General features: G+C 39.7%; 5 protein-coding genes across 10 annotated transcripts; 2 read left to right on the forward strand and 3 right to left on the reverse strand.

The window, feature by feature from the left end:
* Positions 1-77: 77 nt before the first annotated feature.
* Positions 78-12,399, reverse strand: LOC108137125 (beta-1,4-mannosyltransferase egh). 2 transcript variants are annotated; one of them, XM_017258664.2, is made up of 3 exons: positions 11,511-12,399; positions 2,546-3,807; positions 78-1,807 (listed from the first exon to the last, which is right to left on the reverse strand). In XM_017258664.2, exons 2-3 carry the CDS (start codon positions 3,344-3,346, stop codon positions 1,235-1,237), a joined length of 1,374 nt encoding a protein of 457 aa, XP_017114153.1. In that variant the 5' UTR covers positions 3,347-3,807; positions 11,511-12,399; the 3' UTR covers positions 78-1,234. The 2 variants fall into 2 exon arrangements, with proteins under 2 accessions (XP_017114153.1, XP_017114154.1); XM_017258665.2 differs by lacking the exon at positions 11,511-12,399 and adding an exon at positions 7,886-8,060.
* Positions 12,400-12,725: 326 nt separating this feature from the next.
* LOC108137190 (protein will die slowly) lies at positions 12,726-15,827 on the reverse strand. The gene is made up of 3 exons (XM_017258773.2): positions 15,240-15,827; positions 13,859-14,484; positions 12,726-13,507 (listed from the first exon to the last, which is right to left on the reverse strand). The coding sequence occupies exons 1-3, from the start codon at positions 15,508-15,510 to the stop codon at positions 13,319-13,321; spliced, it is 1,086 nt and encodes a 361-aa protein (XP_017114262.1). The 5' UTR covers positions 15,511-15,827; the 3' UTR covers positions 12,726-13,318.
* Positions 15,828-16,682: 855 nt separating this feature from the next.
* On the forward strand, positions 16,683-19,431 carry LOC108137173 (protein GUCD1). 3 transcript variants are annotated; one of them, XM_017258746.2, is made up of 5 exons: positions 16,683-16,752; positions 16,812-17,079; positions 17,222-17,490; positions 17,561-17,700; positions 18,099-19,431. In XM_017258746.2, exons 2-5 carry the CDS (start codon positions 16,870-16,872, stop codon positions 18,206-18,208), a joined length of 729 nt encoding a protein of 242 aa, XP_017114235.1. In that variant the 5' UTR covers positions 16,683-16,752; positions 16,812-16,869; the 3' UTR covers positions 18,209-19,431. The 3 variants fall into 3 exon arrangements, with proteins under 3 accessions (XP_017114235.1, XP_017114236.1, XP_017114239.1); XM_017258747.2 differs by having other exon boundaries at positions 16,691-16,752; positions 16,817-17,079; XM_017258750.2 differs by having other exon boundaries at positions 16,739-17,079; positions 17,615-17,700.
* On the reverse strand, positions 19,367-21,568 carry LOC108137175 (dopamine N-acetyltransferase). Of its 3 annotated transcripts, none has more exons than XM_017258752.2 (2): positions 21,111-21,568; positions 19,367-20,183 (listed from the first exon to the last, which is right to left on the reverse strand). In XM_017258752.2, the coding sequence occupies exon 2, from the start codon at positions 20,133-20,135 to the stop codon at positions 19,449-19,451; it is 687 nt and encodes a 228-aa protein (XP_017114241.1). In that variant the 5' UTR covers positions 20,136-20,183; positions 21,111-21,568; the 3' UTR covers positions 19,367-19,448. The 3 variants fall into 3 exon arrangements, with proteins under 3 accessions (XP_017114241.1, XP_041566736.1, XP_017114240.1); XM_041710802.1 differs by lacking the exon at positions 21,111-21,568 and adding an exon at positions 20,917-20,934; XM_017258751.2 differs by lacking the exon at positions 21,111-21,568 and adding an exon at positions 20,499-20,635.
* A 2,518-nt stretch (positions 21,569-24,086) lies between these two features.
* On the forward strand, positions 24,087-25,861 carry LOC108137209 (probable V-type proton ATPase subunit D 2). The gene is made up of 4 exons (XM_017258799.2): positions 24,087-24,356; positions 24,415-24,532; positions 24,589-24,952; positions 25,445-25,861. Exons 1-4 carry the CDS (start codon positions 24,316-24,318, stop codon positions 25,669-25,671), a joined length of 750 nt encoding a protein of 249 aa, XP_017114288.1. The 5' UTR covers positions 24,087-24,315; the 3' UTR covers positions 25,672-25,861.
* The last annotated feature ends 450 nt before the right edge of the window (positions 25,862-26,311 follow it).

The following is a 26,311-nucleotide window of genomic DNA, read 5'->3' on the forward strand; positions in this document are numbered from 1 at the left end:
TCATAACAGTTTAATGTGTGTGTGTGTGTGTGTGTGTGAGTGTGGTGTTTGTGTGTGTGCGACATCCTTTTTTTGCGCTCTTTTGGGATTTACGAGGTGATTGCAATGCACGTGTTCCATATTTTTGGGAATTGTGAGTTTTTGGGTGTGATTCTCAAAGCACCGATAACAGTTAAACAGAATGACGAAAAGAGAAAAACAAAAAGAAAAATGGTAACTGATAACTAAAAACAGAGTACTACGAATTAAAAGAAGAACAGAGAAATTCGACGGGGGCCCTGAGATGAAGATGATCCAGGACCTCTTTCACTAATCACGATCATATCATTCACACCACAATCGATTTTCCTGCAGTGAACGGAACGGACGACTTCCCAATGCAAACGGACAAATTCCGATCTTTATCCGCTGGGCCTACGGGTATAAGCTTTGGAGTGAATGACATATTTACATAGGTCAAACAATTACACAAAGTACATCGATAATTGCACATGTATGTAAGTACATAAGTCTAAACAATGAAGTTTGCTTCGCTTTTCTTTTATCCTTGGTTTCGGTGTGAATGACAATTAACAGATTACTAATTTACAATACATTAATGTACATGTTTTTAAATAATCGTAATCATAATAATAAATCTACACAATATACATACAATATTTATATTTATATAAATATAGCGCATTTTTTTCACTACAGACTATACAAAAAAATATATTTATAATGAAATTACACTTAATGGAGAGTTTTTGTGTGTTGTGTGTGCTTCTTGGATCGGTATAATTCCCCAAATTGCTGTTGGTATTTTGTTACTGCCGGTGAGTGGTGCACTTTCAACGATTTCGTTTCAAGACATTGTCTATAACATTTGTTCCTTTGCGTTTTAATAACCTTCTATTCTCTGATTTATTTCCTTCATTTTTGGCAATAGGTATTATGAATGATCATGATTTTTAGAACGAAACAACAATTGTATGCGTGTGTGCGGTTGTGTGCTGTGCAGGTTTATGTGGGGGTGAGTAGTCTTATGCTTAGAAAATGTACAAATAAAGTAGATCAATCAGATAGTGACAGGACAACACACTGGACCTGGCCAAATTGTGCGACATTTCTTTCGTTTTTAGCTTTGTTTCATTTGGTTTTTTAGGGATGTTGAAAGGATTTAGTTTTAGAGCGATATGATGGCCATGACTACTTGATGACTCCCTCCCCACCTCTCCAGTTCCACAATATCCTAGACAGTCTCCAGCACGCGCACATCCTTCTGCACCACGTAGAACTTGTGCTTCTTGCCCACCAGACCCCAAATGACGGCCACATTCTCGATGACCACATTCACGGGTATCGTGCACACCGCACCCAGCACGCAGGCCAGGAATCGGAGCAATCCGAAGCGGTACAGCGAAAAGGACTTGATTACGCCGAACACGTACATATAGATGTTAATGGCCGCAATGAAGGCGCACACAAAGTCCACCAGATTCGGGCAGGGAATGGGATACAGTGCCGCAAAGATGATGTTCGACGTGGACAACGGCATGGTGACCCACGAGTAGACACTGATTCCCAACAGCAGCTTGTGCTTGAAGGGTATCATCTTGGAGTGCACCACCAGCAGGATGCCCTGCAGCCATCGCTTCCGCTGCTGCAGGAAGTCGAGCAGCGTGAACGGCGACTTCTCGTACATCTCGCCCTCGATGAAGTCGAACGTGTATCCCTGGCTGAAGGCCCGCATCGCGAAGAAGCAGTCCTCGGCCACCGAGCCATCGATTCCGTTGTCAAAGGACACCGAACGCTCGGCACCCACCTGCAGAAAAAAGTACAGGGTATTAGTATGTTTCATTTGAAAGGAAACAAGGAAATGCAATGATTTGGGTCGATTTGTGGCCAAGAAAAACATTCTATATTGTTATTCTAACTGTAAGCAATAACTAAAAGAAAGAAGTTTGAATAACCCTCTAAATAATCCATAAACAATTTCAAGTGACTTATAATAAAATGAAAATGTTTCAATTCAAAATAACTCACATCTTAAAAACCAAGGGTGTCTGAATTATAGTATAGTTCATAAATCAAAAGTATAAAACTTATTGTTGGAATTTAAACAAAAAAAAAAAAAAAAAAAACAATGAGTTGTTTGATTAAACATTCCGTAGTTCTAGGAATTGATTGCGACATAAAACAACTTTTTATAATAGGGTTCTTCAAGTGTGTTGATAACAGAAAATTGACGACCAGAAATGACTTGACTTTGCTGCTCGTTATGCAAGTAAAAATAAAACTACAGAAAGCAGTAGATAAAATGTACATTCTGGTTTAAGTGCATAGAACAAAAACACAAGTCAATTAACCCCTTCCAAGCCCAGAATTTCCCCTTCATTTGGTAAGTGCTAGAATTATATCGCACTTTGTTTTGGGGGCTTAGGGAGCTGTCAATCGTGATAGAAGACCCATGGGAAAGTTCATAGAATTCCCCAAGAGCCCACTCATTTTCCTTGCCACAAAGGGGATAATAATGAGGGGTGGATGGGGAATAATAACCGACCTGGGTGACCACATAGCTGCCCTTCCAGCTGAACAGCGGCTTGTGGAAGAGCTTGAACTGCAGCCGCAGTTTGCCCATGTCATCGGAGACCCGAAAGCTGTCCGCCAGCGTGGTCAGCCAGTTGACCACGTTCTCGTTGGCATAGGTGATCAGTCCCTGGCCAAACGGATGCTTGCCATCCAGCACAAAGTTAATGATGCCTCGCACTGAGTTCTCCGTGACCAGCGTCTCCTCGTCCAGGTGGACAACCCAATCGCTGTCGTTCAACAGATTGACATTATCCTCCAAACAATATTGCAGTGCCCGCGACTTGAAGAGCGCCCCCGTTCGCGTTTTGTACTCCTTGGGCACCACAATCTCACGGATGCGTCGATGTTGTGCCAAATTCACCGCCTTGTCCGTGACCACTTCGATGAGAAAGTTCTCCAGTCCGGTGTCCAGGCAGGTGTTCATGTTCCGCAGGACATTCGTCTTCACCAGGTCCGGGAAATCGCCGCGCGTGACCACACGGATGCAGATGAAGGGCGCCAGCAGCGGGCTGCCCTTGAGGACGACCTTCTCGGGAAAGGCATTGTAAAAGACCAGGCCGCAAAAGTTGAACAACACTTGGGGCAGCGTGAGGAGCGTGAGAAAGCGCAGTAAGTACAACAGAACCGTGGCCACTTGGCCGTATGCAATCCATGGATCCACGAGCGTGAACGAGTTCTCGTCAATCTTAATACCGCCGGAGAATACTTCGAAGGTGACTATCACAGTGATGAGCAGTATGCAGTGCAGCAGATGCTTTGTGGTGGAGTTCATCTTGTTGTGTGCGGTGTGTGGTGTATGATGTGGTAGAGTGTAGTATCGTATCTTAAATGGCTATAGTCCTCCTGCCTTAAGTAGACTTGTGCTGCGGCGTATCCGTCGTAATTGGTTATCCGTAATCCTTTCAATTATACGCCTTATTTTGTTAGTTTGTTCGTTCGTTCGTTCGTTCTCCAACTCAAACTGTGAATGAGTCAGTTGCAAATGTATAGTTTCTGTACGTTGTTTGTGCTTAAATCTTTGCGATTGAGCGGACTACTGAGCGGAACAGAAGTTGACCCAGGCACAGGCAACCCGGCTCGATAAGCTGTGCTCCGAATCCTCTATCAGCTCCTGGGCGTGCGGTGGCGTTTGCTCCTCCCTTCCTCTTCAGCTGTTGGTGAACTTGGACTTGGTTGCTGCCGCTGGCTTGCTTGCATTTAAGACTCTCAGCTCTGTTTCCTGGTCAGACATTTCTGTGAATGGAACAAAAATAATGCGAAATTTTAGTCACTTGCACTAGTGTTGTCGAAATTATGGGGAATAGGATTGAATAATTATAATAAAAGATAAAAAGGCGGTTAAAATACAGATTTTTAACTAAAACTTTACATAGAATAAGAATAAAAATCAAATTTTAAGTATGTTAAAAAAAACGTTTTAAATGAATTTCATTTTTCGAAAAACGAAAACCAACACCAACGGAATTTTCGAGTTTTGTATTTCTTAGTGATTATAAAAAAGCTTTTTAAAATTTCACAACCTCTACTTTCCGGTGTTTTTAAATGTTTTCCATTTCGAAAAAAAACAAACAAAACTAAAATGCCAATGAAAATTGGCATCTCTCTTCTGCGACTCGCAATCTGGCATTTAAAATTAATTAGTGCCGACCATGCGGTGCTTAATTTTTTTAACCTTTCACATCGGTCACATTTTTCGTTATATGATTGAATTAGAACCGAGTGAATGGGCGTTCCATGTAACCGCCATTAAAACATGCTAATCATTAGCAATCGCGTGCCTGGCGGCCCATATCCATTGATCATATTACCAGCCAGCCAACCAGCCAGTCAGCTTTCTTTATATTCTCCAAACAGATTCTCCACCATAAAGCCCGTATAATAATTTGTGAAGCAATTGAGCGAGTTCAAATGCCAATGATTTTGATAACAATTGCTACACTTTTTAAATTTTCATTCGCATTACTGGTGGCGCTGATGCCCTCGAAATTCTGGCTGTATTTTCGGTTGGCCACGCAGATAACGTCTGATCATTTGAGCAACTTCCATATACTTATTTATATCATTCATTATAAATTTGTGTATGCAAAGTGCCCATCGATATCCGAATGATATTGTTTTTGCAAATGTATCCATTTGCTTGTTCTATTCTTAATGACTAAGCGTGAGATGATTAGAAGTATTTAAAAAAAGAAAAATGAGCAAGCAAATGAGTATAATAGTCGAACCTGGGGATACCAGAAAATGTTTAGATAATTCAGTCTTTGAATGACACTTTTGAGTGCATTCAAAAGATAGCCCAAAATCAAATTAGCGATAAGGACTCGCGTTCTTCATTATCATCGATCAGTAATCAATAAATTGTCCAATATATATACATTATCCGTTGGGCAATGCATGATTGACTCGCATTTCTTACCCTTAGCCGAATAATGCCACCCCCCGCCTGTCAAATAAAATTATCAATTAAAACAAATTTAGTGTGCCATCTACAAGCAATAGAAACCAGCGACTGCTGATTGTCAAGAAATAATCAAATAAAATTGAATTCACCAAAACTCTCGAGAGAGAATAAGCAAATCAATTCATAAATACAATATATATACATATATTTATATATATAGAACCCCTATAGAACACACAACGAACCTTTAGGAAAGTGACGAATGCCGGGTGAGGAAGTTAAACAAAAGGAGAATGACAGAGTAAAGTCGGAAACTCAGACACTTATCATTTGAACTTGCGTGATTCATGTGGTTGGTTGGACTTCAGCCCACACTGACCCAAGGAAAAATGAAGAAAACCGCTGACCAGCGGAACACTAATGCCAGCGAAATTTTCCATGGATTCAAATATCCCACGGGAGTGTCGACCAGTGTGTCTGGGGCGTTTTCCGATGCAAGGGCCCACATAAAGTTACTCACGCCCCATATCGATTTATCCACAAATTGTGGGCAGGAACCCCGGAAATTTGGGAGGTTGGGCAGTGCGTTGATAAGAGAATATCGAGGGCTAGGTTCTAAGAATGGAATAATTGCCATTCTCTAGGTATTTATTTCTGAATTTCTGCTTCTTGGAAAGTCTCGCAGTATCATACCGCTCAACAGTCACCCTGGTTTTCAAAAATATACTCAAACGTTGCTTATCGTTTAAATTCCATTCGTATGGTACGTCCTTAAACTTCAAGCTGTAATTATCTTGTTTACACATTTAAACTTTCGCAAAAATACTTCCTCTTAAGTTAATATATATATATATTTGGCTTTGGCGAGATAACTGGCATTTTTAAACAGACAGATTTTGTATTAAAAAAGATCTCGACTTAATACAAAAAACTAAGTCCTAACATTTAGATTAGTAACTTTAAGGGTTATTTCTACAAACAATGCATGGATATGTAAAAAATTGCATTAAAAAAAACTCCTTAAATTTAACAGATTACATCTTTTACAGGAACTTTGTGCTTAAACAGAGATTTAATTTTAATGTTTTTCCTATAAATATTACATTTATTTGGCTCCGCCTTAACAGATTTCCACTGTAGTTGGGCCGACTATTGTGGCACTTCAGCCAGCCAGATAAAGACACTCTTCACCCGGAGAAAATGGCTACGGGGACAAGCGTACGAGTACTCTTGAGTACGAGCACTATTTACAATCCGTTGACGATAAGCGAAGGCCTTCGGGAACTGCGAAATCCTAGATAATCGCATTTGCCGTTCGTCAGCAAAACCAGTCTTATTTGGACTTACTCAATCGCTTGGTTTTGAGATCCCGCCCGATCCGAGCCTCAACTGGAGTTCTCCAGCAGTGACAAACGCAGAGAAAACCCCAAAACAACATCAACAATGACACCCGTGGTGTGCTTATCACCGAGTGATCCGCGATCGAGTTTGCCAATGTGAATGAATCATACGGCCGGAGGAGGCGGTTCAACGACAATTCCGGAGAGACCAAGCCTCAGATAGCCCGCCCGGCCCGGGAGCACGAGCTCTGTTGTTGGGGGCGTAATGAACTTGGATCGCTGGCGATAACCGGTCCGGTCCTCTACCGCTCTTATATAAACAACAAATTCGGACTGACTGTCTGAGTGACTGACTGACTGGGCTCGGTGCAATAATTTCAACAATAGTACTATTATATGGCGCTTTTCATTTGCTGGTTTTGTTTGTTTTCTTCTTTATTTTTATACTTTTTCGCAACTAACTGCGAGAAAATGAAAATGAATGCAACGCTCCAACGATTGCAGGGCAGTGCACAAAATCGAATACAGTGGATATATGGGTTAAGGGAATAAACGAAAGTGCAAACAGTTCACTTATAAGCAAAGACAAAATATCATACGGAAAAACAAGAGTTTCAAGTGGTGTTAAATCAATAGATAATCTATCAACGATTGCACTAAATATATAACGTTTAACGGGAAAAAATAACTCTGATTTACAAACTATTTGCAGGCGATAACCACTGTAGTGTGCGATGCCATTGCTGATAGACTGGTTAATTGCCGCGGCACATTGTTCCCGGGGACAATTCCAAAGCACCGATGAGAAGCTTTAAGTACAGGTAAATCTAATCGTAAGCACCTGCCCTGAGTCACATCGTCAACGCACTTGGACACTTGGCCACTCGAGAAGCTGTTCCATTAGCCAAGTTAATAGTTCAGGCCAGCTCTTTTCGGTTCTCACTTCTCTTATATGCCAGGGCCCATTAATTAGCACGTCTCTAGACTGGCCTAGAAGTCAATTAAAGTAACTACACCAATCACACACGAAAAAAAATGGGCATATCTTGGGATTATCCGAATAAAATGACATAATATCATATTGATATTGCGCATGGCTTTATTAACTAGAAATCTGTGACAGAAAAAAAAGGGAAACACTTTAAATTTTTTTAAACCAATTTTTAGTAGATTAGTATTTAATTTTCTAGGCATTTTAAGGGTTTTTAACTTAATTGTATTTGTGCCTATAGTATCGTAATACAAAAAATCACATAGATCGTTGCTTGAAAAATGTTCCTCAACTAAAGACAATTAGCAAAACTTTCACAATTGTATGATCCATGTTTGATATATGATATATAATTTATATCAGGTCTTAAACGATGCTGTTGTCGCATTAAATATTTTTGTCTGTGCACTGTGCATAGTCAATGTCAAAGTCCATCGCAGGGCTGAATGAATGGGAAATCCGCAGTTCACAGGTGATCGTTTCAGGTGTTGTGAATTACAGTCATTGCCAATGGGTTGTGATTTGTTTTGTTTTTCGCTCCACCCCCCCTCCCCCGCGAAAACCACCCCGCCCGCTCACCAGTCCATAATCGCGCCTTTTCGTTTTATTTTTTTTCTATTTATTATTCGTGTTTTTTTTTTCGTATATTTTTCGCTGTGATTCGGTGCACGTTTTCGATTCGATTCGTTTCGATTTTTTACGCGAGTTCTCTGACTTTTCCTCTCGTGCTTCGAGCTACGAAGACGGTCGCCGGTACACTAAGCTCCATAGGAATCGGTCAGGTACACCTGCCCATATTGTATATACTGGTGTATGGAAATTGCTGTGTGTGTGTGTGTGTGCGCACCGTCATAATAATAAATTAAATACGTTATCAAGCGCAGAACACAATCAGCGGAGGGCAGAGCAGAGCGCCGCTAACCATTGTTGGTAGTATGTACCTGGGGTACACGTAGAAGAATCACCAACACTCACTCTCCGGCAAACGCTTAATATTACGTATTGCCCATAAGGAGTTATCGGGCAATACGGAAATCTAAGCTAATCCATATTTGATGCATTGAACGTCACTTCAGTGGTTTATCAAATCAAAGTGACTTTTCGGTGATTTACGATTCACTCGATGGATTTAAACCGATTTCTTTTGCTGCCAATTGATCTGAGTGATTTTATAGGATTTCAGGGAGTGCTTATATCTTATTTATGATCTACACACTTTTCAAATAATATTGATAAAAACTGACCCATATTTTTTCGCATTTCCTGCATTTTTTATAGACATATTATTAGATAAGTAAGAAACGATTCAACGACTTGCTATTTAATTTTATAACAATGTAAGCTTTACAAATTCAGTTAAGTGCCAGGATTAAATAAAAATTGTTAATAACGTAATTAATAAACAAATTTAAAGCAACCGTTTGTGTACCATCATTTTTTCTGTGTATTACGCACGATTATGTCGTAATCACTTCTTGAATCATTTGAATCACACTATGAGTTCACGTAGTAAGTTCAGTGAGTGTCTGCCACTGTGGGTGACTAATTTAGAGCGTTTGCACTCGGCTTTAAGTAGGACAGTAGTTCTGCTATTTATTACTTATCCAGAGATGTCGTCATGGATCAGATAGATGCGCATTATGGTCATTAAATAAGCAGAATACATATTATAACAAGTAGATAGGGATATTGGCAAGGACACTTACTGCTTGTTTTGTTGTTGTTTCAGTGTCTCTAGCTGGCAAGTAAATATGGATAGTACCATTTGGAATTTTCGGTTATACCAATGAAACATATTAGTTACAATGTTATTATTTTTAGATAGCAGTTTCCTGTGCACCTAATTCAGTGGCATCGGAAGCACTTGAGTATATAAATAAAACGATAGGACAATAGCATGTCAAAAAGAAGATATGGACATTAGCAGGAACCGAGGTGCGAGTTCCGATGTTGTAAGGTGGCAGTGGGTTGCTTTAGTTCCTCCCCCAACATGACATCATAAGGTTAGGCTAGGGGTTGTGGCCACTCGATGAGCAGAGGTACGAGTAGATAGGGACATTAGGAGGGATATGTACTGAATACTAGGTGACAATTCTTGTTGTTCGTCCCATTATGTCGGTTCTTTTTTATTTTTGTTCGTCACGCGCCTCGTGCGGAGGAGTAGTGGACGGTAGTGCCGGCTAGTTTTGGAGACACACAGAGGGCTGGGAAAATGAGAGGCAGGGCGAAAAGAAATCGCTTATCGCAGTGGGCTGAGCAAACACCGACAAATGTAGATAACCGCCGGCAGAGCACACAATCAGCATTCGTTAATTGTGGCCACAAATGAAATGTAAGTAAGTCTGTGTTCAGTGCAAGTCGCACTGGAAATGCACTTCTCCGTGGGTTTAAGTCAATAAAAATTGTTTTCGCAATCTACAGTGCATTAATGGTCCTCAAGAATTAATTTGATTATGTAAGAAACCAAGAAACTGTTCAGTTAGTTAAACCTTTCATAAGTTAAGTTATTTAAAAATATATCCAAAATGACTTATTAATACCAGAATTAAATGAAAATTCCTTCAAACGGGTTTACCTTAAAAGAATGCCTTCAAGATAAAGGTGTGCTAAGCGATTTATTATATGTATTGTGTGTATACTGGACATTGTTCACAATCTAAAGCCTACATTTCCTCTTATTTGCATCAGCAATTCAGAACATCGGCTTCAAGTGTTTTATACTTTTTTGTAAAAGTAACATTTTAAATAAATGTCAATTTATATGGTCATTGCTCTTAGTTTTATTCCAAAGTAATAAAAGTATCGCCTTACCAATGGTTAAGTCATTTATATTTCTTGTTTTGATGCTTGCTGTATTCTGATTAGTCTTTATTTAGTTGATTTTATAAAAACTGTCCATTAATTTTGAGATCATCATCATCTCAAATCGCAAGGTCTTGTACGAATGTCTTCATTCCAAGTTGGTTGCAAAAAAAAAATATTTTTTAAAATTGGTTATGTCCTAAAACCTACTTAATCTAGAAATAAAATATTGGAATAAATCTATTTGTTTAATCCGGCATTTACGGCAAACGGAAACAGTTCTTGATTTTCAAGTGTTTACATCGCAGAATGTTAAATTCTTCTTTGTTGCCTTCTTCCACAATGAAACCATTCATTCGAAAGATGTTTACAGAGAGTGAAAGTAACAAACAAATGCATGACCGTAAACATCCTGCAATGGGCGTTTTTTCTTTATTTTTTTTTGTGGTGACTGTACATCAAGGGAGTGTTGGCATAAGGGTTAAGCACACACACTGCTGTGCCCGTCGGGAGGTTAATAGGGGGCCAAGAGGGGCACCACTGCGGACGAAACTCTTGCACAAGGACATTTCCCGCTAGCTATGAATATTGAATGCAGACGACAGTCACGAGATCCCGAGTAACTTTCCAAGTTAACAGGTCACAATGCTACACGGAACAAAAGAATACAACAACACGCGAGCTCTGTCCAAACAGTCACACAGTTGTGCTCAAAATAATAGCATTTTCACTGCATTAATATTGTTTCCCTACAATATTCTACTCATAAAATAAGACCTATAATAAAGATTAAGTGTACAATCTGTACGTTTATCACAACAATGTTTATAAGTTTGAATATACTTTTTTATGAAATGCTTTTGTCTCAAGATTTTAAAAATGAATAGGAGCGAAGAGAAAGTTATAATTTCCCAATTAAAATTTAATCTTTACTTATTAAGGTGTAACCTTATGTATTTTAAACTAAACCCACTTAACATGCATACTCCTTAAAAACCTGGCATATTTAAAAACAAATTATTATTTTATTATGGCTACACTTGCATATGTTTATGTAAATATTTTGTCCGTATCATAATTACAGAAACATTTTTCAATAAAGCTATATTTAGTCATATTTATTTGCCCGCAGCTGTGCACATACACACACGGTAAAAACAAAAACAACGACTAACCGAAATGTGCTAATAGGCGGCCCAAGGGCGTCGAAAAGAAGGGGCACGTTACCTTAGCGGGTGGCTAACCACCAAGGGCGTAGGCAGGGGGTTCATTTTATATTATTTTTAATTTAAATTGTACGAAATTTGTCTTTAGTTTTCCTCTGTTTAGTGATTGATTATTGATTTAACTAATGGAACACCTTAAACTAAAAATAGAACTACGTTTTTTTTTGTTAACTTACCATGTTTTCCATGCCAAAACGGAGTGGGAAGAAGAAGAGTAAGTGTCCGAATGTTTGGGTTTCTTATTCTTATCTGTCTGTTTTTCTTTTCTTCGGATTTCGTTTAGCTGTTGTTTTTGTTATTGGTGTGGCAGAAGGTCGGGGGCGTGGCGGTGGTGGGCGGGAGTTTTCCGTGTTTCTGGGTGTGACGCGAAAATTATACACTTTTCTTTTGGCGCCTCTCCCGTCTTTTACTCAATAGCTCTTCCTCACTCTCTTTCTTTTGCTCCCGCCGATTTGTTTGGTTTATTTTCGTATTCGAATTTCTTGTTGCTGGGCCTAATTGTTTTTGTTGTTGCTGCTGCTGATCTTGTCTTGTTCATTAATATTTGCAATTTTTATGTTGGAATATATATTTATAAACTTGCTAATTTTCTCTCGACCTCTCCTTCATCACCGGTTCACGCCGCTCTTTCTCGCTCTTTCAGCGTACTTTGCACAGACAAAAAAAAAATGATTTATTAACGATTGGAAAACCCCGAATGACAGCGAATGTTAACAATTTGGTTAAAGGAATATCGATTTTCCCACGAGCGCGATGTTTTCATTTGTTTTTTTATAGCAACTTTATTTTTTCTACTATACGTATGTGTATGTGTGTGTGTGTGTGTGTGTGTGCGGTGCGGTTGTTTATGTGAGTGTGCGACGGCGGCGGATCGAAATTATTTGCAAGACCCAAAATTCACTGGGTGATTGTTTTGGCGATTGGCGCGCACATTGACGAGGATTCCGATTCGGACCGCGGATTCGGTTAAGTTCAGCCAAACGAAACGAGTGAATCGAATCCGTGTTTCCGTGTTTCGTCGGTTTTTCGATTTTCGTTTTGTTGAGTGACCGTTGCGCGCCGCTGTCAAAATGAACCATCTTACGGTCACACTTTCGGTGGGCCAGTGTAACCCTGACTTATAAAACTGCGCTGACCCAGGGTCACACTCAATTTGCGGGGGATATTCAAATTACAACGTCCTTAGGTCAATTTTATGTTTTTACAAAAAAACAAGGTTTTTTGGTGGGTTTTTAACAAATAGAATCTCCCAAATACTTAAAATTTCGACCATTTTCTTTTTTGTTTTTGCTCCGATCCGAACCAACATAACAAAATAAACTTTGAACATATATTCGTTGAACCTACTTTACCTTTATACCCTTCAATAAAAATTAAATAAAATCCAAATATTACAAATAAGTGACTCGCCACAAATAACGCTAAAGATGCAAGGGCATCTTTTGCGACGTTGAGGACGTGTTTTCTTTTATTCAAAATTTACATTTCGTATTTTATATATATTCTTTCTGGCGCTCGGGTGTTGCCCCAAGCACCTATGTATATGTATGTGTGTGGTTGCTTAAATTTAGTTGTCTCGTCACCGAAAGATCATCATAATTGTTTTGTGGGGGTGTGTGTGGCTGTGTCAAAGGTTACAAACATTTTTTGGGGAATATTATCGCTTTTTTTGTGGCCAATACAGTAGGCTAATAAATATTTATACATTAATAATTGTTTTTTTTTGTTTTTCCGATTTTTTTTGTGTGGTTTTTCTTTTCTGCCTTAGAATGTGAATTTTAAATTGTGATTTAAAAGTAGAATTTAAGGTTTCCTTCTTTAAATTATGTATCAAAAAAAGGGATATTAAAATTATTAATTAAATTTTTCCTTTAACATAGTGTTATCCAAGAAATGTATGTGTGAAGGCAGCCAATAGGCTGCTCCGGCCGATGGCCCGTTCGTCCTTCCTCCAGCTGGATACCAGCGATACAAGTCGCCCGCTCTATGTGTCCGACTTCCACAGCTTGATGGTCTTGTCGTTCTCGAGCGCCGCGGATGCGATGATGTTTTCCGTGGGATGGCAGGCGGTGCACAGCACGGTGTCGGTGTGTCCCTGCAGTTTCTGCACCACCTCCTTGCTCTGCAGATTCCAGATGTAGACCATATTGTCCTCGCTGCCGCTCACGATCCACTGAAACGTCAAAATGCACATTAAATTCGAAGTACAAGAAAATGAATAGAGAAATTAAGTTAATCTAGAAAGTTAAATTAATTTGGTTAACAGTGAATAAACCTTTGGTTCTTTTCAAATTTCTTTTCTTTAAATCCTTGAATTGTCAATACCTAATAATGCTTACAATTCTAAATTACATACTAAATAAGCAATTAAATTCATGATTACAAATTAGAAGTATTTGATCAGTAGTCAGTTTAATTTTAAAAGGTTTTGAGCAATAAATCTTTAAAATTTTACAAAAAAAAAATAATAATAAAGAAATAATACAACTATAACTCCCTCTGGAAGTAGAGATTCCAAACTCACCTTGCCACCCGTCACCGAGAAGTTGGCAAATATGCAGTATTTCTCGTTCTTGTGGCCCGTGTACGTTTTTAGGCACTTGCCCTTCGAGTAGTCCCATAACTTGAGCGTGTTGTCCAATGTGGCGGCCAGGATGTACTTGCCGTTGGGCGAGAATTTGACAAAGCTGACGGGTGGGTTGTCGTCGTCGATCAGGGTCTTCAAACACTGCCCACTGGCCGTGTCCCAGATGCGGCACAGTCCGTCGTAGCTGCTGCTCACAATCAGCGAGCCGTCCCGATTGAAGTGGACCGCCGAAACGGGATCGGAGTGGGCGGGCAGGGTTTTCAGGCACTTGCCAGTGCGCACGTCCCAGATGCGAACGCTCTCGTCGAAGCTGCCGGAGACAATCAGGTTGGACTGCGGATTGAAGTTGCAGCAGAACACATAGTTGCTGTGCCCCTTCAGCGTCTTCAAGCTCTTCCCGGTGCTCAGCTCCCAGACCTTGAGGGTCTTGTCATCGCTGCCGCTCACGAGGAGTCTCGAGTCCGAGCTCCAGGCCACATCACTAATGCCCAGCTTGTGGCCCGAAATGGTCTTCTCGAACTTGCCGTCGTAGGCTCCCCAGATTTTGATCAGTTTATCGGCGGCTAAGGGAAAAGAGAGTATTTAATAAGAATAAATCAATTTATTTAATTGCTTACAATGTTTTTAAGCTCTATTAGTGTATAAGTCATTCACGTTTTTTTGTGTATTTCCAGGAGAGTAATACCTTTTTGGTTGGGAATAAAATGAAACAAATACCCCAGGTAGTTGCTAAATTTCATTTTAAAAGTCTTATGTGTATTTTATAAATTTTACTTATAATTAGGTAAGGTAAACGATTACTTGACATTCTGTTCATAAACAATAAAAATTCTACTAAACAAGCTACCATCTGCCAATAAACAATGAATTCTATACATTGTGCGATAGAACTTATCAAATACACACCAGCCTACTTCGGATGAAACTTATGAACATATACATTGACATGACCCTTCGATAAATGACAACCCCTTTTTCATTCAAAGACTAATATCAAAACTAGCAGTTAGGCAAAATTGTTTGGTAAATGAAAGGTTTTTATAAGAAACTTTCTTCCAACCATTGGGTGGAATATACGCATCATACGCATATTTCTACATACAGATTTGCTAACGTATTCGGTTGCAAGAGATTTCTGTGACCCCTCGATGAAGTGGAGAAACTACTCTGAAGGATAACTACTTGGTAAACTTCTCGAATATGTATGTGAGTATGATCCTTTGTTTGCATTTGAAGGGACAACACCTAGCTCCAAGTCCCTCCATGGGTTCGGGAGGAAGTAATTATCTTCCCAGGAATAGATTTCAGATATACTCACAGGAACTGGCCAGCCACTCGCCATTGGGACTGAACTTGACCGCCGACACCGCCTTGGTGTGCCCGGCCAGCGTGAACTTGAGCGTGTAGTTGGGCTTCACCGACAACGAGCTCTTGTTGGAGGCACTGCTATTCGATGAGGTGGTGGCCCCCGGTTGGCCCACCGAATTCGGTTGCAGCGAATTCGGGCCACTGGGCGCCGTGGGCAGCGGTTGCGGTGGCGGATGCACTACGCCGGGATGGCCGCCGTGCACGGCTCCGATGGGCACCATGTCCTCGCGGCTTTCGTTTTCCGATGATCCTTCCTCTCCCGCCTCCTTGGTTTAAATGTAGTTTCCCGTTCTTTTTTTCGGCACGCCGCACACGTGCTTCTTCTTCTTGATGTTCCGGCTATGTGGAAACGCCGACGCCGATTTTGCGATCGTTCTGGCTGAGATTTTGGTGATGTCGGTAGCACCTCCTTTTTCCGGTGGTCACCGGCTGCTCGCTGCTATGTTTACGATTTGTTTGTTTTAGCGGGCGCTTGGTTTTTTGGCTAGTTTGGGCCACACGTGAAAATAATAACAATTATGGTCACACTGATAATTAAAATAATGTTGCCAGCGCGCTAGTGTGGCCGTTGCAAGTTTCAGCCGGTTTACCAATGGGGAGATTGTGCATCGCCATCCGGCTGAAAGTTGCGCGGCGTGTTTGTTGGTAATTGTGGGTGTTTTTCTGGAAATGACGATTTTGAGAATTGACAGAGTTCAAACACCAAAAACTCAGACTGAGTTCTCCCGCTGAAAAGTCCTGAGAAAACCGAATAAATTCAGGAAGACTGTATAGCGCGTGCCCCAGCTAAGCGTTGCCAGACTGCTGAGTCAATTTGCAAAAATTTTTCGCGCACGGTATTCGTATTAGAAGTTTTTTTAATTTTGCAAAGCAATAAAAAAAATTTTATTCAAAATTATTTGATTTAAAAAAAAATAAGCAGGAAGTCGAATTATTGGTTTTATTAACAATACTGTCAAAACTTCCTTTACATGCATATATTTGGAGATTATTTTTATGCTGGGACTATTAGTAGGTCTATCCTGGATCTTTAACAATTCAACGAAATTTTCAGCAGCTTCTGGGTTGTATTTGTATGGAACAGCTGACAAACAGCTGACCAAATTTCATCAATTCAGAGATTCAGTCGTTTAGGGAACACCCAGAGTATTAATATTTTTATTTAAATTTTTATTTGATACAAAACTAACGATTTATGTTGAGTTTCAAGTAAAGCTTGCTTTAAGAGGTTATTTTTTTGATTTCGATTAAAAACATAGCCCGAACTCCATTCATATAAAAATGGTTATCGCAAAATTGGGAATGAAATAGACTACAACACTTTGAGATAATTAGTTTTTATAAAACTTTTAAGTTTTGGCATTCGAAATTTTATTAATAAGTGTGTGAAATAAAAGTCACGGTGTATTTGCACTCACCCAATGAACGGTCACACTTGTTAGGAAGACTCGGAAGAAGGAAACGTAAGTCAACCCCGAAAAATCAAAACATTCCCAAATCGACGCCAGATTCGCCTGCGCAGCGCAGCCAGTCGAGGGCACAGGACGAAAAGGACCCAAGGACCAACGGATTTGGCCAGGATGAACGGACTGGCGCCCAGCAAGCACTACAATTTGACGCACTACCAGCAGCGTTACAATTGGGACTGCGGACTATCCTGCATCATCATGATCCTGTCGGCGCAGCAGCGGGAGCAGCTCCTTGGGAACTTTGAGGCTGTCTGCGGCGAGGAGGGATTCGGGTCCAGCACCTGGACCATAGACCTGTGCTACCTGCTGATGCGCTACCAGGTGAGAACACGCGGATATCATGAATCCTCTTTTGTTAAAAAAAATTGTTGTTAGTACTAAAAATGCGTATAATATTGAAACTTTGTAATTATATTTCATTATTTATCAAAAGAATCTGTATTTTTACCATTCCTAATATCAGGTGCGCCACGAGTACTTCACCCAAACGCTCGGCATCGATCCGAATTACGCCCAGCACACCTACTATTCCAAGATCATTGACAAGGACGAACGTCGGGTGACGCGCAAGTTCAAGGACGCCCGGGCACATGGACTGCGCGTGGAGCAGCGCACCGTCGACATGGAGGTCATCCTGCGGCATTTGGCCCGCCACGGACCCGTCATCCTGCTGACCAATGCCTCGTTGCTCACCTGCGAGGTCTGCAAACGCAATGTCCTGGAGAAATTCGGGTAAGTTCCCATAAGCCTCCAGGCCACCCGAAAATACCCCCCAAATACCTCATAAATCGCAAATGAAAAGCTGTCTTTATATACCTTGCATCGCTCGAAACACACGACAATTGGGTGTAAAAAGGTATGCCGGTCACTATGTGGTGCTCTGTGGATACGACATGGCCGCCAAGAAGCTCTTCTATCACAATCCCGAGGTGCACGATGGCCGTAAGTACTCAAGGAACACCAAGGTGACTCGATGAGAAAGTAAACCCTTTTTAAATTGGCTGCTTAAGGCTTAGATTGGTGTTAATAAGGTTTAAATATGTGTGGTTAAAAATAGTTAAACCAAGGCACTTTAGGTTCCAATATACTTTTTTATGAGGAAAATTTTAAATTTAATGAATTTTTATTACATTTTAATCGGCAAATCGTTTATTCTATAAGATATTTAAGAGCCTGAACTTAAAAGCAAATCAATTTGAAAGAACTTGTATAAACTTATATTTTGTTTTATTTTATTATTTTTAATAAACATAATCGACTTCGGGGCAAATCGAGTCACCCTTGTGCCATCCAATTACGCTATAAATTCATTGATTTTCATTTTTGGCTGTGTTCCACAGATATTTGCCGTTGCCTCATCGAGTCCATGGACACGGCACGTCGCGCTTACGGCACCGATGAGGACATCATCTTCATCTACGAGCAGAAAACCACCCCAGCCAGTGAGTGAAAGGAGTAGAAAGCGAATGCGGAGCACGGAAGAGGAATAGGAGTACCTGCAGTTGCCAGGTTGCCAGGTTATAGGAAACGGAGGATTGGAATCTGCGCTTGTGATATTAGAACCTTAAAGGGAGACATTTTAAAGGGAGATGGAGGTTTAAAGAAGGAGCTGCTTGGTTAACTTTGGCACAACAATGTACTTTATTTAGGTATTGCTAGCAGTTGGTCCCCATAAAAAACAACACTTACAAAATGTTTATGCAAATACCAGCCAGGCAGCTGTTATAGTTATAGAGTGGATCGACTTACGCTCCAAAAAAACTGTAAACGGAAAGTAATCCAAAGGTATTTCCTGGTTCTGTTCCCATATAATTTATATATTTTACATATATAATTATTAAGTTGCGACATTCCATATTCAATTAAAGAGCGAGTTCTTTTCAAATGCAATATTTAAAATACTCGTTAAGAGTAGGAATGGTTAAGCCAACCTTAGGAGGTCCTAAAATGTAGTTGATAAGAACTTCATGTAATGTTTTTTAAAGTTATCGTTGGAAGTGCAATTGAGCTTCCTTTTTTTAAATCCTCGTGTTTTTGGTCACTTAGGTGACCTTGATGTTATTTATTTGCAAATCATTGTTGAAGAGGACTTTTTATCTCTTTCCATAGTTCTTTTTTTTTTGTAAATTCTTCTTGATTTTGTAATGTTACCTTGTAGTCTAAGACATAAATTAGGAGCCGTTAATTTTTAAATATAGTATTTTTTAGTGATCCTGATCTCTTATTCCTTTAGTTTATTATAAATATTAAAAAGTATGATTTATTTGGGCGTCCTTGGGTTTAAGATGCCATCTGTCATTCATTTTCGCTAAGCGGAAAAAAAGCAAACAACTACATCGTTAAAAAACATGAAGGATTACCAATGGAAATATAACTGGTAGCAGGACAGATACTTGCATAGAAAATCTTCGCTTAAAAGGGATGTAACATAATGTTATTTAAAAAATATGATTCTTGTTATAAAAACAACTGAAATATAATTTCAGAGAATGTTCAATTTAGGGAACAAAAGTGGAACTGCCCCAAACGTACTATCCGTAATCTGCCATCTAGTAATTTCCGTATATGTTTGCATTTCTTTAGGTGGACCCACACAAACACATTCCAATGCGATTATAAATAAATACGTTGGCTGTATGTAGAAAATATAAAAGACTATTGTTCCGAATCAGAGTCAGCCAGTCGTCTCCTTAGTGGGGCTGCTCCTTGTCGTCCTTATCTCCCTCACAGATCCTCTTGTAGAGCTGCTGCATCTTGATGTGCGGCGCTTCAACGGGCAGGATAACCTTGCCATGTGTGTCCGTATATTTGTCATAGGGTTGCTCCGAGAAGACCTCGAATCCGTGGGAGCGGAATATCTTCTGCGAGAATATGCCAGTGGCATCGGCCTTCATCAGGCGGAAGCCATTAGCTTTGGCCACCGCCACGGATTGCTTGACCAGCTCGTTGGCGATTCCCTGGCCACGGTAACCGGAATCCACCGACAGGATGCGCACATCGAAAATGGAACCCACTTCGAAGTGTTCGAAGAGATTGTACTTGAGACTATGCCCGTGCAGCAGCTCAAAGATCTTCCGGAAATCGGCGTCGCTAGTGCTGTCCAATTTTTGCAAAGATTTGGCTGCGTTTCCCGGCCTCAAAATGCCATTTAGCACAACGCCGGCTATTTTGCAGCAGCCCTCCACTTTCGCGTCCACGGCCATCAGGCTCATCCGATCCTTGATGGCCTCCACACAGTGAGCCTCCAGAGCGATGCAGCTGCTACCGTTTTGGCACAATCCGGCGGACTTGTTCAGCGGCTCATCGGCAAAGAAGGAGCGACGCAGGTGCTCCAGCACCTGGTCACAGTCCTCCAATTCGATCTGTTTGTACTCCATGGTGGCGCAGCTAGCGGAGGCACTACTTCTTCGGGTGGTGACCAATTCCTAAATGGTGGTGAGTAATTAATATTAATATTTAAATTAATATGTTTAAACTTGTATATGTTTTTATCATTGATACTTTGAATCATATATTATTAAAATGATTTGAGCAGTGTCAAGTCATATGTAAAAGTACCTTTAAATTATCTTATTTTTTTATTAAATATCTTTGACTGTAAATTTAAGCACTAAAAATATTATAATTTGATAATAATTTTAATCTGATTGATTTCTGTTAGTAAACCTGTGGTTTATTCCTTCGATGTATTTATGTAAAAAAATGATTTTTCTTTTTATACGAAGAAGGCAACCTTTTACCTTAGTTCAACTTTAACTTTAGCTTTATTTTCGTAAGTGTTGTTGTTTCGTTATTTGTTTTGTCATTAAAAATTAACTGTTTCTTTCCTTAAAATAAAGTATTTTCTTTTGTCAAGCAGAAATAGAACGTAGTTAAAAAAAATGGTATTCAATTGTAATTTTTCAATTCGTTCTGTTTAATTAAATTGTACCTGATTAACCGAAATGTAAAAAAATCAACAACTGATTTTTTCTACCTAGAAATACAATTTAATAAGGTTGATATCGTTTTTTAAAATATTTTTTTGACGCATACATAATCATAGGTGTTTATAGTGTTTGGGGAAGGACACTTTTTCTATAACTTAATTAGTCGCAACTCTCTCTGCCCTTTTGAATTTCAACCTTTGTCTCTCACTCTCATTGCACTTTCCCCAACCTTTGTGGTTGCCCTAATGACACACCCCCATCGAAAGGCGCTCCCAATGACACTCCCCCCCGCGCCGCCACACAAAGTACCATATCATCCTTTTCGTTTAATTCCAAAGACCATTACAAACACGACCCCGTATCACCTGTGGCAAACCGATTTCGAGTTGGATCACATGAAATTTAGACGTTAGTTCCACTTACTCTGTAGTTTTGCGACGAATTGAAGTGGATAAAATGGACGGTATTTCGAGGACTTGTTGTTTGTTTTCCTCAGCTGGGAAAAAATGTGTAACCTACTTGCGGGCGCTTTCAGATGCGAAACGCGACTGGAGCAGCTGGAGCAGCCGACAAAAGTGAACCACCAGCGACAGCATCCCGTATGTTCACCTCGAGAAAATATCTAGCAATATATTTTGCGAAAAAATATTTTACTATTTTTTAATCAAACAATCTAAGGAAAACCAAACTTTAACTTCATTGATCACTAAAGCTTGTTAGTTTATTATAGGTTTAATTTTACAATCAAAATGGATTCAGAAAGTAATACAAAGAAAATCTGACAATAAGCATCAGTTGAAATATAAATTAATATTTGCTACCGAAAAACATGTTGGGAATTTTAAGCATAGGCTTACTTGAACGAAATCGAATCGTGATGGCAAATGTAACTTTTAACCAGAATCGGAGTGATAATTTTGAATACGATTAAAGGATTATTTGTACGTACGTAATGTAGTGCCCAAGGAGTACCCATTTTTGCGCTCAGTGTACGCCCTCGGGTTTGCATCATTGCCGAAGCATGAGAAAAATGCTGCCCTTCGGGGTGGGGTAAAAGAAGGGGGCAGGGGAGCCCGCTTTGCCGTCCAACAGTTGCTCTGTTTTGCCTGTTGTTGTCGTGTCCTCCGAGTGAGCCATGCGTATACGCAACGTGAACGATTGCCTGGCCGTGACTTATGCCCAAATACAAATACTTATACAATTGTTAGCCCAGTAAAATCGAGAGTTTTCCCCGCTCGATTTCCCTTCGTAAAATCCACCCAAAACCCCCCTTTTTTGTTCGAATTTGCACCAACTGTTGATTCCGCCTTTGTTAGGTTATACCCGCCGTACAATGTACGCCCGTATTCACACTTATATACAGATTTTGACTTACTTAACGGCCAGGACGTGCCAAGTTAAAAAAAAAGGGAGAGAATCCCTGTTAATATATATGGGCACACATCCTTTAAAAGTATGTGCAAATAAGGCGTAAAATTTGTGGTAGGATAAATATATTGGAGTCCTTATGTGTCAGTTGGTAATGCACTTAACATGATAAGAAGTGTTTTTAAATGTTTTAAAATTAATTCATTTTCTTTACGCCAAATTAGGTATAATAATTTTCAAAAGGTGCTTAATCTGCGCTTAATCATTAATTTTTACGGATGAATTTAAAAATGCTTAATTTAGCAAATTTTATTTGTTGGCCGCTGTCAAAACTGTAAATGCAATTTAAAATATATATTTATCTTGAGCCATGTTTAAAGCTTTTGAGTATGGAAACATTTTCTAATGGCCCAGATGACCTTGTTTCCACGTAAAGCCGTTGCTGACCAAAAGTGCCATCGAATTCCGACCTTTCCTCACCTCGTTACTCGCTGGTATGCATATTCATTACTTTAATTAATACCCCTACTTGATCGCCACTGGGCTGTGTCCAAATGGGGATGGCACGTGTCCACTGACACACAATGGGTAAACTGCACTGGGGAAAACAAGGCAGTGTATTTTTTTTAAATATTTAATAATAAAACAGTACATGCTATAATATTTGTATAGCAGAGATAGGTACAATAATTACTAATAATAATTTTTTACAAATTATTTGTTTTGGCAATACTAAAACTAATTTTTTTCTCTCTGGACAATAGTGCTTTATAGACACACTCTGTACATTCAAATCGGGTCACATGACGGCACAAGACGCATATTCAAATTGCGTGGCTCTGCTCCGGATGGACGTGGACGGAACCGTAACCGTAACCGGAGTCACGTAGACATCCGAACAGATGGGGTACAAAGGTATTTCAAAGTCAGTGCCGCTGTGCGTTTATCTGCGTGTGGCAGCTAGTTTTTGTTTGCCCCAAAAATTGTTGTGCGTTATTGATGGCAATCATATTCAATTGAAATCAATCTGCGCTAACGGTAATAAAACGGAACTGGCATCACTGCGTCACAAATCTGTCAAAATGACAATCGGCCTATCGAGTGACTATCGAACGGGTGCAATCACTAACTGCCCTTCAAATGGTACATCCTTTTGTTGCTCCATTGAAATCCGCGGTTGATCGCGATCTCGGAAATCCTTTGGGAGAACTTTCCGAAATCCATAATATTAAGAGGCCAAGAAATTTAGAATCTTACTTATAAGTCCATGATATGGTGAGAATATCCAAAAGCTTGGGAAAATGATCAATACAACCGGAATGTCAAACTTACCCATATTTAAAATTCTGTTGACAAAGTGATTTTATATCATCACAATTTTTGCTCTTGGATCAGCTGATGTCATCGCTAAAAAGCATTATATACTTTACATTTTGTATATATTTTAATAATCAATTCGTTAAAGTTATGGTTTAACTAATTAAAAGTTCATACATATCTTTGTTGAGAGAACTATTCTGGTCTGCTTAGCCCTAACGACTAAACGTTTTACCTTTGTTTTGTGATTTGATTTTACTGCCTTAAGAGTAAACCAATTTATATACAAGTTATTCATATTCTGTTCTGTGTTTTGTGGTATTATTAATACATGCCTCCACATTAACACTATTTATATACAAGTTATTCATATAGGTTAACGAAAAACTCATAATTAAATTATCATAAAAATATTGAATGCCGAGAAGAATAATTATAATACCTCACAATAAAATAGTTTTCAAAAGGTGGTCTACCAAATTTCATATCCCGAAGCCCAAAAACCACCGAGTTACAGGTGTTTGCATATCGGACATACCTTTTATCATCGCATATACTGTGTTATAATGTGTGGCAGCTGTTCCGGAACAGCTGAGTGGCCCGAATCCAATTCCGAGCCCCCATAATAGCCCCTCCGATCCGAGTCCATCCGACTCGATTCGATTCGATTCTATTCGATTCCATTCTATCCCATAACATCGTATCCCATCTAGAGATCGTCACTCTCTCGCCAGGTCGCTCATTCGCTGGCCCAGTTTGTTGTCGTGCTGTTTGTCGTTCCCTCGTCTTATTTTTTGTCGTCTATTTTATTTTCGTAGTATCTCGCATATATTTAGTAAATATTTTGTTGTTGTTATTTATAGTTCGGACTTGGTTGGCGTGGTGCGTGTTGTATTTTTGTTATTTTTTTTTTTAAGTTTTTTACTTGAGTGTTTAATTTTTAATGGCAGCCAAAGATCGCCTGCCTATATTTCCCTCACGTGGGTGAGTATCACAGATCCTGGTAGGATTTGAATCCATGCTATATGTATAAATGTTGTAGTGCCCAAACGTTGATGAAATCGCGTTTGGCTGGGGCCACCAAGGGACATGGCTTGTTGAAAAAGAAAGCAGATGCTCTGCAGATGCGTTTTCGCCTGATTCTGGGCAAGATCATAGAGGTGAGCACACGCTGAATGATGGACTTGTGCCACTATAACCTACGATTATTTTGCAGACCAAAACCCTAATGGGTCAGGTGATGAAGGAGGCTGCCTTCTCGTTGGCCGAGGTCAAGTTCACCACTGGCGACATTAACCAGATAGTGCTGCAGAATGTGACAAAGGCGCAGATCAAGATCAGGACCAAAAAGGACAATGTGGCCGGGGTCACGTTGCCCGTGTTTGAGCCGTATACGGATGGTGTGGACACCTACGAGTTGGCCGGCCTGGCACGCGGTGGTCAGCAGCTGGCCAAGCTCAAGAAGAACTACCAGTGCGCCGTGCGCCTCCTCGTCGAACTGGCCTCGTTGCAGACCTCCTTTGTGACCCTCGACGATGTGATCAAGGTCACCAACCGGCGAGTCAATGCCATTGAGCACGGTGGGTGGCGGGCTAGAAACCCCATTTCTAAGCTTTTTCTCATGGGTCTTATTATATACAATATATATATATTTATATTTTGTTTACGCACTTAAATATGTAAAGTACAAACATTTCTTAAATCCAAAAACTTAGTTTTCAAGGCAAATTATTTAAAACTTAAGGTATTATGCTTTACATTTTAATATCACTAAAATTTCAAAATAGACAGAAAAAATAGTGCTCGAATTATGCAAAAAAAGTTTAAAAGTATCCAAACTGCATTATAAAAGAACTTAAATTTAATTTCTTATTTATAATTTTCGCATACTTAATTTCTGTAGTCTTTTTCAATAATATTTTAAAATTATGAGTGTGATATTGTATTATTTTGCAATTAATGTTTAATTTTTGGCTTGCTATATTTTGTTGTCTGTAAGACTTAATGATTTTTCTCTTTTCTTTAAAATATGTAATTTATAATATAACCTAATTATTTGTTATCCTTTCCAGTGATCATACCCCGCATCAACCGAACCATAGAGTACATCATCAGCGAGCTGGACGAACTGGAGCGTGAGGAGTTCTATCGGCTGAAGAAGATCCAGGATAAGAAACGCGAGGCTCGTAAGGCATCCGATAAAAAACGTGAGGAGCAGCGGCGTTTGGGCCAAGTGACCGAGACCAAGGAGGCGCAAAACATCCTCGATGAGGACGGCGACGAGGACCTGCTCTTCTAGACCGATTCCACTTCCAAAGTACCCCATTTACCTGACCACCAAACATCACCCAATTCAACTCTGCTACCTCACCACCACCACCACCACTACCGCCCATTAGAAGACCACCTCTTGTTTTTGTTGTCGTTGTTCATTGTGATCCGGATGTTGTACCGCTTGTCGTTCTTGGAAATACAATCCGTAATCGTAACCTTTGTGATTGCTATGTTTGTGGTTTCAATTGTCAATTGGCTTCTGTGTATCTAAGTGTCTAAGTGTGCACTGCGGAAAAAGAGTCAGCTAAAAACAAGTATACGCACGATAAATATCAAGTATACGCATACAAAATTGAGAGATATATTAAGTATACGCTCGATTTACCAAATCTTCAAATTAATGGTTAAAATCAAAAACAGTTGAGTTTAGCTTTTCAAAATAGTTTAAATATCAAGTAAACGTAGTAAAACGTTATTTTTTTGTATACTCTTATAGGTAAAGAGATTCATTTCTCCAATGTCGATTTGCCTTATTAGTAGTTGATGCATTTTATGCAATTTAAATAGGTCATCTATATGCCTGTCAGTTTTTCTATCACCAGCAATTAGTGACTTAATTGTCATTGAGACTGCTTAGGATGGGAAGTTCTACGGAAGTCAGCATT

This window comes from Drosophila elegans, unplaced genomic scaffold (assembly GCF_018152505.1).
Source record: "Drosophila elegans isolate 14027-0461.03 unplaced genomic scaffold, ASM1815250v1 contig_149, whole genome shotgun sequence".
In the NCBI taxonomy this organism is placed as follows: Eukaryota; Metazoa; Arthropoda; class Insecta; order Diptera; family Drosophilidae; genus Drosophila; species Drosophila elegans.

Bases quoted from the DNA above. Each gene is read 5' to 3' on its own strand.
- LOC108137173 (XM_017258746.2), top strand. From the start codon at position 16,870: ATGAACGGACTGGCGCCCAGCAAGCACTACAATTTGACGCACTACCAG. The intron at 17,080-17,221 runs GTGAGAACACGC...TCCTAATATCAG, and splicing joins ACCTGCTGATGCGCTACCAG to GTGCGCCACGAGTACTTCAC. The intron at 17,491-17,560 runs GTAAGTTCCCAT...GCAAATGAAAAG, and splicing joins AATGTCCTGGAGAAATTCGG to CTGTCTTTATATACCTTGCA.
- LOC108137125 (XM_017258664.2), bottom strand. From the start codon at position 3,346: ATGAACTCCACCACAAAGCATCTGCTGCACTGCATACTGCTCATCACT. The intron at 1,808-2,545 runs GTCGGTTATTAT...TTTTTTCTGCAG, and splicing joins GCAGCTATGTGGTCACCCAG to GTGGGTGCCGAGCGTTCGGT.
- LOC108137190 (XM_017258773.2), bottom strand. From the start codon at position 15,510: ATGGTGCCCATCGGAGCCGTGCACGGCGGCCATCCCGGCGTAGTGCAT. The intron at 14,485-15,239 runs GTGAGTATATCT...CTTTTCCCTTAG, and splicing joins CGAGTGGCTGGCCAGTTCCT to CCGCCGATAAACTGATCAAA. The intron at 13,508-13,858 runs GTGAGTTTGGAA...TTGACGTTTCAG, and splicing joins TCTCGGTGACGGGTGGCAAG to TGGATCGTGAGCGGCAGCGA.
- LOC108137175 (XM_017258752.2), bottom strand. From the start codon at position 20,135: ATGGAGTACAAACAGATCGAATTGGAGGACTGTGACCAGGTGCTGGAG.
- LOC108137209 (XM_017258799.2), top strand. From the start codon at position 24,316: ATGGCAGCCAAAGATCGCCTGCCTATATTTCCCTCACGTGG. The intron at 24,357-24,414 runs GTGAGTATCACA...TAAATGTTGTAG, and splicing joins CCTATATTTCCCTCACGTGG to TGCCCAAACGTTGATGAAAT. The intron at 24,533-24,588 runs GTGAGCACACGC...ATTATTTTGCAG, and splicing joins TTCTGGGCAAGATCATAGAG to ACCAAAACCCTAATGGGTCA.